The sequence below is a fragment of the Equus asinus genome, chromosome 15 (genome assembly GCF_041296235.1).
Source record: "Equus asinus isolate D_3611 breed Donkey chromosome 15, EquAss-T2T_v2, whole genome shotgun sequence".
NCBI lineage: Eukaryota > Metazoa > Chordata > Mammalia > Perissodactyla > Equidae > Equus > Equus asinus.
The window spans coordinates 15,820,812-15,833,909 of NC_091804.1; the positions used below are offsets into that span (position 1 = coordinate 15,820,812).

The 13,098-nt window shown below is 44.3% G+C and overlaps 1 protein-coding gene across 2 annotated transcripts in view; it reads right to left on the bottom strand.

Moving 5' to 3' along the window:
* The window catches only part of PLCB1 (phospholipase C beta 1), a 667,363-nt gene extending 658,394 nt beyond the window's left edge, over nt 1-8,969 (bottom strand). For both annotated transcript variants that reach the window (XM_044748183.2, XM_044748184.2), the window contains exon 1: nt 8,468-8,969. In XM_044748183.2, the coding sequence (XP_044604118.1) occupies nt 8,468-8,566 (99 nt within the window). In that variant the 5' untranslated portion in view covers nt 8,567-8,969. The remainder of the gene's footprint in view (nt 1-8,467) is intronic.
* Nucleotides 8,970-13,098: the final 4,129 nt, after the last annotated feature.

Genomic DNA, 13,098 nt, shown 5'->3' on the forward strand with positions numbered 1-13,098 from the left:
AGTGTAGACAAAAATAGACTGTGTATAGACACCACAAAAACAGCTGTTTTAAAGACTCTAGCCAAAGGAGATGAGTTTCTAGGAATCTAAGCCTCATTTTTATGAATCCTAAAATCAAGGAGATTCTTTGGAAAAGTCAAAGAATCTCTTTCAACTTGTATTCACTTGGATTCTATTAAAAGTCTTTTATTACCAAAGGATCCTGCTTGGGGATGCCATAGTAGATTGGAAATGGCCCTGAATTTAACCGGAAGAAGTAGTTTTAAATTTAGACTCTAGCTCTAACTAGGTGCATGTCTTTGGTGAAGTCATGACTCACTAGCCTCAGCTTGCTTCCATGTAAAATGGGAATAATAACACTTCCTCTTTTCTTACCACTCACGGCGGTCTTGATGACTGAACGGAGGTGAATGTAAACAAATAATAATGCTTTACTAGTGTTAAGTGTCTGTTATTAGGACTCACTCTCCATATTGAACTCCAGAGGCAGTATTATAGCAAAACTCCAATCCACACAAATGTAATATTGAAGGAGAAATTTACAGAGGATGGCTAGATCATCACTGCACATTAGGGCTGAAAATCATGAAATTCTGGAACCATGAAAGGCCGTATCGGGCATGGATTAGTGAAGGAAAAAGAAACCCTCTCTGCAAATTTTGAACATAAAGGGATTTAATTACAGGTAATTAAGCACTTGACAGAATCACTGCAAGGATTGAAGAAGTGGGCTTCAGGCTGGGCCTCCATGAACGACAGGAGAACACCATACCTCTGACCCTTGAGGACAGCCATTGCCTCCAACACATTCAGAAAGGTGAGAAATCAAGAAGAAACTCCTAGCATCAAAAACACACCAGCTTAACTGAAGACAAAGAAGAGTAATCTGAGAACAGGGAGCAGCTATTGTCATCAATGCCTTTTTATGCCCACAGACCAGGAAACCAGATACCAGAGAACAATTATAGAAGATAATACTATTGTCCTTCAACATTTCACATACCTGTAGAAACAACCCAAAGGATGCAGAAAGGTGGCCTCTTTCACGTTTCTACCCTCCGTATGAGGTTGTGTCTTTGGTGGAGGTTAATTTGCAGCCAGAATACTAGATGCCTCAAAGGAGTCTAGTAAACTTAGCTTTAGATTTCCAGAGTCTGTATTAACAAAGGTCCCATGTGGGAATGGATGCCAAGTGAGACTCAACCACATCCAAGAGAGTACACCTGAGAAAGCATCATGGTTAGCATCCTTCATTTTAGTTTTAATAGACCTACTAGACTACTTGCTGACTTACTCTGTGGCCTTCCATCTTCTTTTTGAGCTCATATGACCTCTTTTATAAAATGAATCAAGTTAGCTTTCCCTTACTTATTTCATTAATAAGTTCCAAAGAAAATTTGATTTTTTAACAACAAAATAATCTCTTAATATCCTAGATATCAATGTTATATATTGATATCCATCATGACTAGTTCAGATAAGAATTTTCTTTGCTAACTAATCCATTTTCCCAGAGTTTGCTCAAAAAACTTCATTGCAATAATAAGAAACAAAACATTAATCAAATACTATGAACTAAAAGAATCTTTGAAATGAAAAACAGATGCAGGATGCTTTTAATTCTGTTTTAATATTAAATATTTATTTTGTCTTATTTTATATAATAGTCTGTTTCCCCATTTACAATAATTTAGTTCTTTGATAAATGTACAGATGTAGTCAACATCAGTTAATACATATACCTAAGCATTTTTTCAGAATACGAATTAAAATTAAAATTTCCGAAAATTGAAATTAACATGTGAAGAAGATAAAATCAAATATCAGACCTTAAAGAGATCAGAAGGGAACCAGAAAGACTCTTAAAGAGTCTAGCTTCTTTACATGCTATTTCAGTTAGTTTTTTACAGAAATTGATAGCTTTCTCAGGATCTCGCGTGTAACTGACCTCAGAAATATGTCTCTAGTTCCTTTCCCTACTGATACCTAGGGGCAAGTGGCTCTGACTGGGGGATCAGACACGGCATAGAAGGAGAAAGGGGAGCTTTGTGAAATCTGTCTGAGCAGATGGAATTTGTGATATGATCTGAAAAGGCTGCATGAACCTAATGTTAGCTCGGGTAACAGGAAAACTAACGTTTTCAGTGACCAAGGCTTTGTAATTTAGGTGGGGACCCAGAGCACTAGTCAACAATTCACAATCGATCCCATTCCATTTTCTCCTGGCGCTCCTTGTTCATGATAACATGGAAGGATCCTGATAAAGAAACATTTAACTACAGATTACCAAGAGCAACATAAAAAAGCAAAAGGTTCTTGTCCCATTTAAACAGTCATTACAGGTAAATATAATTTGAAGCTATTTATTGATAGGCTAAGCTTTCAAGAGAAGTATTCGAGATATGCTAATAGTCAGAGCAAATTATCCTAATGCACCATAGGTGGGAATATCAAAGTCAGGCAAGATAAGAGAGAAAACATACGAGACAAAAATATATTCCAGAAACAACACCCTACTAGTCTGCTTTGCTATGCCAATAACAGCCTGTAGGCATTATATTTCCTTGCTAAATTACTAAAGCTTTGTTTAACTGTTTCCTCCTTCTGGGGCATTTACTGCACCTGCTTCACTTCCCAGACTCCATTCGCCCTCGGACAGATAAGGACCCAAACAAGGGTCATCTAAACCCAAGATAAGTCACCTTTGTTGTCATTGTTCAAAAGGGTCCATTCAGCAATAATAAAAATGCTTTAGGTTGAAGAGGTTTGCTTTCGTTTTGTTTTCATTGAAAAAAAATAGCTTTATTAGAGTAAAAACACAAACCAATCTATGGAGCTATCAGTCAGGATAATGGTTACCGTTGGGAGGGGGTGAGGGACTGGAAGGGAGCACTCGGGGACCGTGGGGCTGCCAATGCTGTTTCTTGATCTGGTGCTGCTAACGTGGGAGTGCTCATTTTGTGAAAACTGATCCAGTAGGACAGAAGATTTGCCTGTTTTACTGTATGCATGATACACTCTGATGAAAAGCTTAAAATAGCTTTACAGACTCACACAGAAAAAGTTATATTCTTATGCTTAAATTACAGTAATTACCATCAATGAGAAATTCACAAAAGCTCTTTGGACATGAAAAAATGGACATATCTGGGCATATTTAAGTGGCATTTTAGAGGGCACCTGCCAGCCTTCCAGTCTAAATTCTGCCTCTCGCTCGGTGGGGGCCCCCTCCATCCACCATCTACCACCTCACTGGCCCTTCCCCTCTGCTCTCTCTTAATCTTGTCAGTGTCATCTTGTCGTCACTCTCTTGTCATCATTTTGGAAACTGTAACTGCACATTCTACACACTGTGAAAGTTCTAAGCTTCCATATAGGATGACGGGAAATGTGCAATTTCCTATAATTTTTTAAAATTATTATTAATTGTTTTGGGTGTGGGGGCTTTTTGGGGAGAAGTGGGGAGTGGTGGAGAGTGAGGGAGCAGTTCTGTGTTTCAAATCCACAGGGCATTAATGCAAATCCAAACCTCTGGGCTTCCTCGGCCTTCTTTTCAAACAACTTAGCCAGTCTAGAAATTACGACTTTAGAAAGTTAGATTGCGCTTGCAAGACAGGACGTATGACGTGAGATTATTTATATACATTTATTACCTATGGGTATATATACATATATTTATATTCTTGCTCAATTACCAGAGTTTTGTTTAACTGTTTCCTCCTCCTCCTGGGGATCATACCTGTGTACCTACTGCATATATTTTTTGAAGGAATTTAAGTAGAAATAAAACTTTTGGATGCTTTGCAAACTGACTTGCTATAAAGAGAAGGGATCCCACATTTTATGTAGATTCACTTTCTCTGAAACATCTCTATTTCTTAAAAAGGGTAAAAAACTGATTTTTTTCCCTTTCAAATTATAAAATATGAAAATCAAACGCACATTAAAGGGAATGGAAGAAAGTGCTGATCTTCCCACTTGTACAATAAAAGAGTCGTCTGACACATACCGACCACCTTGATAAAATCCATGGCCCTCTAACTATTGGGGGACAATAACTTTTATGAACATGTTTTATTGAGGGTTTCCCGTGTGTCGGGCACAACACAAAGCAACGCATGTGCCTTCATTCATTTACCATTAACAGGTGTTCTGTGGGTATACCTTACAGATGAGGAAACTGAGGTTGAGATTTAGCAAGCAACTTACCCACAGTGAGATCTGAATTTGGAGGGTGAAAGTGAAGGAAAAGAAAGAACAAAGAAATGAAAAGCCTTCCATGCCCAGAGGTTGTTGGACAAAGAGACAGGGCCCTGGGATGTGAAACAGGACAAATCAGAAGGTGGGCGCCTACTGTACAGTTTTTATCCTTCCACTTTCCCTCGACGTCCTGACCAATACAGAGCAAGGCCAAGGACCAAAAGGAGAAGGCCAGATTCTCAATAGCCTAAGTCCCTAGGGGAGAAGGAGAGAGTAACTCCCCTTCCACCGTCCACCAGAACTCTCCCATCATGCTCAGGGTCCTTTACAACCACCTCCCAGCACCAGAGCCTGATAATACACAAATGCAAAATAAAAGCAAGGATAAAGTTGCATCCTTTGATATCTGGTAGCCAGGAGAGGTCACTCGTTTATCTGCTTGCCAAGTTCTGGAGGACAAGGTTTGGCCTTGATGTTCAGACTATATACACCATTACTAGTTGTTAAACCACTGTAATACTTCCATATGCCCTCACAGACACTGGAGCTTCCCAGACCTCCCACGATCAGGCAAAAGAAAGGTTAATGCCTGGCCCTGGTGCAACACAGTGTCTCCAGGACCCTGCTCCAGCTCCATCACCCACCTGCTGTCTGCTGTGATTGGTTAGTGTCTATGTCAAAGCTTTTGACTATGATCTTTAGAATGTCTGCAGCCTCACCATGACATTGGTAGGTAGCCAGCAGATAATGCAGGCCCCTGCGCCCTCTGGGTGACATCTTCCATTCCATATGGTGAGCAGGACAACAGGACCACTGATTATGGTGCTTCTACCACTCAAGGAACAAGAGAGAATCTCCTAACAATTCTAAATAGCCCCAAACTCATCACTTTCAAATGTCCCATATGCTTTCTAACAGGATATTCAGAATCTGTTTTATGAGTTTCCTCCCTTCCTCTTAAAGACCAGAGAGCAGGGTTCTACAATTTTTAAGTGAGATCAGATATTTGAGAGATTTTTAAGTTGTTTCCAGTATTTACTTTTCCTCTAAACAAGCAGATGGGTATGTACCCCTGGGGCAAGGGGCAGCACGTATTTCCCAAAGTTGGAGCCAAAAGGAAAGACACAGCAGCCCCCTCTGCTCAGATACACAAAGTCAGACGACACAGCCACTCAAAAATCTTCTCTCTTTCCTTTCCCTTTCCAGCAATCCCACCAGAAGCAGGTAAAAACGTTGAAAAATTTTTATTGCATAGAAGAAATTCAGAAGAAATGTATGACTGTGAGTTAAGCCAACCTTGGCATCAGAGACACTTCACAAAATATCCCAGAAGATGTAAAAAGGTTGTCCAGGATTATGTCATTGAGGTCTTTTGACCTCTTAGGTAGAAAGGTAACCTTTGGATGAATTTCTCAAAATGCAAACATAGACATAAAATGAAATTCACAAACCAGCAATAATTTACACAGGCCAATGAGACTGTGTTAACTGTCATAATTTTCAAGTTATTTCACAAACCTTATCTCAGTGGTTTCAAAGTGTGGTTCCCCAGACTAGCAGCATCAGCATCACTCAAGACCCTATGAGAAATGCAGATTCTCTGGTCCCACCTCAGACATTCTGAATCAGAAACTGCAGGTGGGTTCCAGCAATCTGAGTGTTACCAAGCCCTCCAGATGGTTCTCATGCACACGCTGATGGCTCTGAAATGTGACAAGGGCTGCTTTATCCTACTAGCTATTCCCAACTATTAGATGAAATAGGAACTGTAGCGTTCTCACAGTGTTGCACAAAAGGCTGCAAAGATTCAGGGAGGTTAAGTGATTAAACTAAAGTCACACAGCTGACTGCCAAAAGAGTCAGCAGGTAAACCTAGGCCCTTGGATGCAAGATCTAGTTCTCTTTTGTCTTCAACACACAGTGTCACTAAGATGCAATCAAATTAGCTTGATTCTCGAAGGGCAAATATGAACTGCGAAGAGTAGACGGCTGACACCTGGGGAGGATAAAGGACTCCGAAGAAAGGTATCCTCTTGGTCCACATATCACCATGGAGACCAAGAGAGGCAAGGAACTTGCAGGATAGTTCATCATATTCCAGATAACTCGACTCCCGGGTGCAGTCTGGGTTTTCCCATATAAAAGATCTGAGATCTACCAGCCCTCTCCTTAGCACCTACATCCTTCCTGGAGGGCTTCCCGAGAAACTCACTGTTGCAGTGCTCAGAGAAAGTTCTTCCCACCTTCTTCAGGTAGTGTTTGACTAGTGGCCTCTCTGTTACTCTCATTGCACCACTCACAATCTCTGTCTCATTGGTATTCTTGATGATAGTTTGTCCCCTCCACCTAACATATAAGGACTGTAACAGGAGAGAGTTTGTCTAGTTCCTTTTCCTCCCCAGGATCTAGCCCAGGCCCTGGCATCAGTAAGTGAGGAAGAAATAAATGTTACATAAATGCACATAACAAAAATCATCTACCTGGATGTATCAAAATGTGTTTCCATAGAAGACCTTCATTTTCAAAGAGACACTGGGTGTTTTCTTCCAAACTAGACATTCTGGAGAATTATTTAAAATACAGTTTAAAATCATCACTGTGAAGAAACCCAGCAATTGTGCCAAACCCCCTTTTTTATTTCGTGAAGTCTCTTTCCTGCTCTCTTCCTTCTGCCCTTCACTCTCTTTCTCAGTAAATCCATCACCACATTAGTTCTCTGTTCTAGGATCTCAAGATGAGCAAGACTTTTTATTTGTTGTTGAATTGCATTTTCTATTTTTTTCCCTCGACACAAACAAAGCATTTACTCTGTGTCTGAATTTATTGTTTAGATTCTATTCTATTTACAGAAACATCCGGTCATTAGACTGGGACAGAGGGAGAAAAGCGTCAAGTCCCCAGTTAAAGGATCCATGTTTACATCCTTGCCTACAGCGTTTAATAATTGGCATGAGCTTTCAAGGAAGCTGTGGCTCGTCCTCCAAGTTCCGTTTGCGCTTCCAACTGGACAAAATAAAGACAGACCCACTCAGCTAAGTAACTGGATTCGCTACCTGGAATATTTAAATTGTTTTCAGACACTGGAAAATGGCTTAAAAGAAGATTAAAGAAAAATACCTTGGAGGATAACAAGCCATAATTTACTAGATGGAAAATCTTTTCAGCAAGAACTCCCTATTCTCCTATAATTCCTCCTGTTTAAGAGATGTCTTAGGCATTGGGACCTAAATTTCCTTAGATCCTGGCAGCTCAGGTTTATTCAGTGGGTCGCTCTTATCAAACCTTTTGAATGACACCAAGGACATAAAATTGATATGATAATGTCCTCCATCTGAAGATTACCGTGTTTTCAGCAAGATTATTAATTGAAGTGTTTGAAGGCCATTGGTTGGGTGGGGGAGAGTCACTTGACGTCCAAGGGTCCAGGACTCATGCGAAAGAAACACTGGAGATCTGGAGCTGGGCTAAACTCTGCCCTACCTGACAAGACCTGGGGAAATTACGGGGGAATGTCTTGATGGGTGTATTTTAAGCTGAAGACTCCAGCCAGCTCAGTTCTCAAAACTAGCCCTCCCCATTTGCCTGCCGGCCCTCTGAGCCCTCCTTGACCCCGCAACGCCCCCCCCCCCCCCCCCCCCCGCCCCGGTTTCTGCTCTCTAGTCGTTCCCAGGTGTGTCCTCTCCAGTTCTTCTCAGGGCCCCTGACTCCTTAGCCAAGGCGCTGAAGTTTGGCAAGAACGACCACCTGTCGGCTGGAATGCTGTGTCCTCTGCCGCATGGGCTCCCATAAAAGCGCTAAGATGGTTAGCAATCACTAAACAGTTTCGGACTTCGGGCTGTTCCTTCTCGAAAGGGGGTAAAGGCGGTAATAGGGGGTGCGTCTGCGGGCTGAGAGGGACGCGTCTGGTTCACACCCCAGCGCTTTCCAGCTGGTCCCAACTTCACACTCCCCACTTTTCCAAACTCTCAGGACCGTCACCCGCCAAAGCCTGCCCCTTCTGCTCCACTGGCCCCAAAGTCTTAAGACCCTCAGGGTGCGCTTGCCAGATCCAGCCAGGATGTCAACTACTAACCCCCGTGGCCACAGGAGCGCGCGCAAAACCCCTGCTGTTTGCTACCCGCCTCAGCGGCTGCCAACCTGTGCGACCCCAGGCCGCCCCTGCCCGCTGCCGGGGCGCCCATTGCATAACGCGCCCCTCGCCCCACCCCCACGCCGCCCTGCCCCGCGCCCCGGCCAGCGCCCCGAGCCCGGCCGCCCCAATACTTACATCATCCCACTTGACGAATTTGGTGCCCTTCTTGAGGCTGTCGGACACGCACACAGGCTTGAGTTGCAAAGCGTGCACTCCGGGCTGAGCCCCGGCCATCTGGGCTCATTGGGGCTCCGGGCGGCCCGGGCGAGCGCGGCAGGGACGGGGCGCGGAGCGCGGGCTCCTTTCTCTGCTCCGGAGGCGCTGACTCTGCTCCCACGCCGGCCTCCCCCGGCCTCCCGGCCTCCGCACCTCCTCCGGAGCGGCTCAGCAGGCAGGGCGCGCGCGGGCGAGGCGCCGGGCCATGCCCCGGGCGGGACGCGGGGCCGGGCGCCCGCGGTGGATGCGGAGCCTCGGAGGGCGAAGAGAAGCCGAGCCGGGCGGCCGAGGCTGCCAGCCAGCGCCGGATCCTGCTCCTCAGCCGCCGCCGCCTCAAAGCGCACCATTCAGCACATCCTCTATACACAGAGGGAGAGAGCGAGTGACACACGCTCGGCGCCCCCCCCACCCCCCGCCCTGCTCCTTCCCCTCCTCCCTCCTCCTCCTCCTCCTGGCCCCCCCTTCCCCGCCACCCTCGCTCGCTCGGTCCCTCCTTCCCCCGGCGGCTTCCAGCCCAACTTTGCGCGCTGGGTCAGGCGCTGGGAAGCGGGGACGCAGCGGCACCTCCCGGCTCCAGGGCCCCACTGCAGGCAACGCCTGCTCCTCCCGCACGCCCTCTGAGCATGCCCCGTGCCCTGCTTGCAGGGGTGCTGGGGGTGTACCGGAGCCACGTTCCTTGGGGTTTTGGGGGGAACTTGAGCGGGAGCCTGGACATGTCTTTGGATCTGAAGTCGGTGGGAAAAGGGAGTCATCGGGAGGGATCAGAGAGGCAATCCACAGCTTTTCCCTTGAGCTGGAGCTCTCCAGCGCCGGCCACAAACCAGCTTTTTGAAAAGTCAATTGTTATTTATTAGTAGAGAAGAGAGCAGTTGAGAGGTTTGGAGTGAGGGCTCTTTGAGGAGACTTCCCCGCGCCTGATGTTGGCAGCGCGCTGGTCTGGAAGCCGGGGCATGCGGTTAAGTTGTACTTTTGAGATAGAAAGCCCATCCTGAGAGAAGCAACGCTTTTATTTCCCAGGGAAACAGAAGGCCCCCTCTGCTCTGTGTGTGTTTGCGTGTGTGTGTGTGTGTGTGTGTGTGTGTGTGTGTGTGAGAGAGAGAGAGAGAGAGAGAGAGAGAGAGAGAGAGAGAGAGAAAGGAAGAGAGAGGTGTCTTACCGATAGAAACTTGCTCACTTAGAAGACAATTCTAAGAAAGTATGTCTTCACTTATTCAACAAACATTTCTCATTTCTTTTAAAAAAAGAGATAGCCTCACCAAAATGGATAAAATTTAAAAGACTGATAATACCAGTGTTTGAGAGGATGTGGAGCAACTGGAACTTTCATCCAGTTTTGGAGAGAGCATAGAATGGTAGAGCCACTTTGGAGAAGAGTTTTGTATGAAATTACACATTTATTTATCATAAAACCCAGAACTTCCTCTCCTACTTGCAACACACCCCCTTATCTGTGGGGGATGCACTGGAACACCCCAGTAGATGCTTCAAACTGCCCATAGTACCGGACTCTATATATACCATGCTCTTTCCTGTACATACAAATCTACAATAAAGTTTAATTTCTAAATCAGGTACAGTAAGAGATTAACAATAACTAATACTAAAATAGAACAATTATAACAATATACTGTAATAAAAGTTACCGTAGATCTTAACTAAAGCATACTACTTTTTTCCTTCCCTTATTAAATCCAGACCTTTCACCTTTTCACTTAAAGGAGGCACTTTACCACTTCTCTTTGGCATGTCGGAATTGCCAGCATCACTACTCTTGCACTTTGAGGTCATTATTAAGTAAAATAAGGAGTACTTTAACACAAGCACTGCGATACCTACAATTGATCTCATAACCCAGATGGCTATTAAGTGACTAACAGGGGAGTAGCATATACAGCTGGACACGAAGGACAAAGGGATGATTCATGTCTTAGGCGGGACTAAGCAGGACTTTGTGAGAGTTCACCAGGCTACTCAGAATGGGAAGGCAATTTAAAACTTATGAATTCTTTCTTTCTGGAATTTTCCATTTAATATTTTGGGACTGCGGTTGACCACGGGAAATTGAACCTCACAAAGCAGAACCACGTATAAGGGAGGACTACTGTATTTGCCCAAGAGAAATGAAAATAAGTGTTCCCGCACACTTGTGCAGCAGTGTGCACAGCTTTCTTCATAATAGTCCAAAGCTGGAAATCACAAATGTCCCTCAACAGGTGAGTAGATAAGCAAATTGAGGTTATGCCTGAACAATGGAACACTATTCAGCACTAAAAAGGAATGGATGTGCAACCTCGGGGGTGAAATGTGCAGCATTTAAGCCTTGTCAAAGAAATTGGACACAATAGATTACACACTGCATGATTCCATTTGTAGGAATTCTAGAATAGGCAAAGTAGTCTATGTTGACAGAAGGCAGGTCAGTGGTTGCCTATGGTCAGGTGTGGGCACAGATAAACAGGGAAGGAGTACCAGGGAACTTTTGAGGTGATGGAAATATTCTATACCATGTGTATATACATTTGTCAAAACTCGTAGAACTGTACGCCTAAAATGAGTGCATTTTATTGTAAGTAAACTATATCTCAATTAAGTCATTTTAAAACACGAAGAATATGAACAAAGAAAGAATGAGAGAAACATTCCTTTCTCTTAAGTGTCCACTCTCCCTGTCCTCTGCCCCCATGCTTCCAAGGCCCAATGTTTATAAACTCAGTCAAAATATTACCAAATTTACTATTAAATATTTCAATGCATTCAAAAAACATGTATTGATCACCAGCTGTATGCTAGGCACGATTATAATCAGCATGGATAACCTGGTGAACAGGACCCCTGGCTCCTGCTCTCTTTTGGGAGTCACACCTTATCCTTGGAAGCCACTTGCCACAATCTCTTTAAAGCTTGATTTGTTTCATTTTGATCACATGTCCCTAAAGTAAAACCCAAGTATACTGCCCATAGATTTTCTAACCAGCAGCTTTGGCTTGCTCGTCACCTCACAGAAGGCACCGGTCATGTTCTCACATTGCTTTTTTTCTTTACTTGCCAAGGACTGTAACAAACTCTACTTCCGGGGGTCCTGGCCTTCTCGCTTGTCCTTACAACTGATCCTACCACAGCTGTTCTTTTCTCCTTTCTTTTCTCCCACAGTCTCTCAGTTATTAGTTGGAAAGCTTATTGGTCAAATAGGTTTTACCTACTAGAATGATTTAGGAAGGCAAAACGGACCAGAGATGTGCTCTCTAGAAGAAGAGTTCAGAGGATTCGAAATGGATTCTAGGCTAAATGAGAAGGTGGATTAAGCCTCTTCATCGTGGCTTATGGCATCATTGTTCTCTGTTCCATGTCCCTCTCTGTATCTACACATTTTGCCATGTGACCTTGTAGAATTCAACTAGACACCCTGTGTATTTATCAACCCCACTGGCAATGTGACTTGCTTTGGCCAATGGGATGTTAGAAGACGTGACTTGAACAAAGACTTGAAATAAGCTTGTGAGGTTTGGCTTGACCTTTTGGGTTTCTTGTCATTGCCATGAGATCAATGTATCTCATGCAGCCACGGGGGGAAGACCTAGGGCCAATCTTCAGCTTGGAGGCAAATCCAACAGACCTATTCTGGATCGCCAGAACCCAACCAACCTGCAGACTTATGAGCATGACGATAAATGCTCATTGTTGAATGCCACCAAGCTGGGGAGTAATTTGTTACGTACCATTATCGTGGCAATAGCTGGTTGAGTCATTCATCCAGTATTCCTGATCCTTCCCAGCTGTTGCTGTGAATGTGAATGTAACAAGGAGAATAAAGCTGTAGAATTCTCAACAGTGTTTGTCTTCGAGACAAACTTGTGCTGTGGGAGCTGCTTCTGCCAGCAAAAGGAAGCAGTTTGATCCAGGAGGGCTGTGGGATAGACCCCTTCAACATGTAGCATAAGGCACAAGACAGCTTGCTTCAACTCTTTCATTTTCCACACCTCTGGTTAAGGATGCAAGACAGAAGCATTTTAAAGTGTGAGGATTTTTGCCATGCAAAGGGACCTGTAAGAACATCCAAAATTGTGTGAGCCAGGCCTGTGATCCATCAAGTTCAGCGTTCTGTTCTGTTTCTAAAACAATAGAAAGGTCTGCTTTTCGTAAGAGCACAGAATTGCCCTCCAGGATGTCAGCCTCAGGGAGTTGGTAAAGCTAACCTTTATGGAGTACTCACTCTAGGCCAGAGCACTAAGCTAAGCACTTCCCAGACAGCCAATAACGTAGCCCTTACTACTCAACTGCACCCTCCCATCCTCATTTTCTTGTAAGTAAACTGTGATTTGGTTCAGGTGGCAACACTGTGCTTAGGGAGGCGGCTTCCCCCTCTTCCCAGGGAATGAACTGTGATTGGACTACTGACCTAAACCAATTATAGAATCCCATTCTCCCTTGTCTATGATTGGTCTAGGAGGTGGCTATGGCCTCAGATCCGGCCAATGTATTGAGGGAGGTGGGGCTTCTGGGAAATGTTTCTCTCTTTCTCTCTCTCTCTCTTTTTTCTTTTTCTTTTCTTT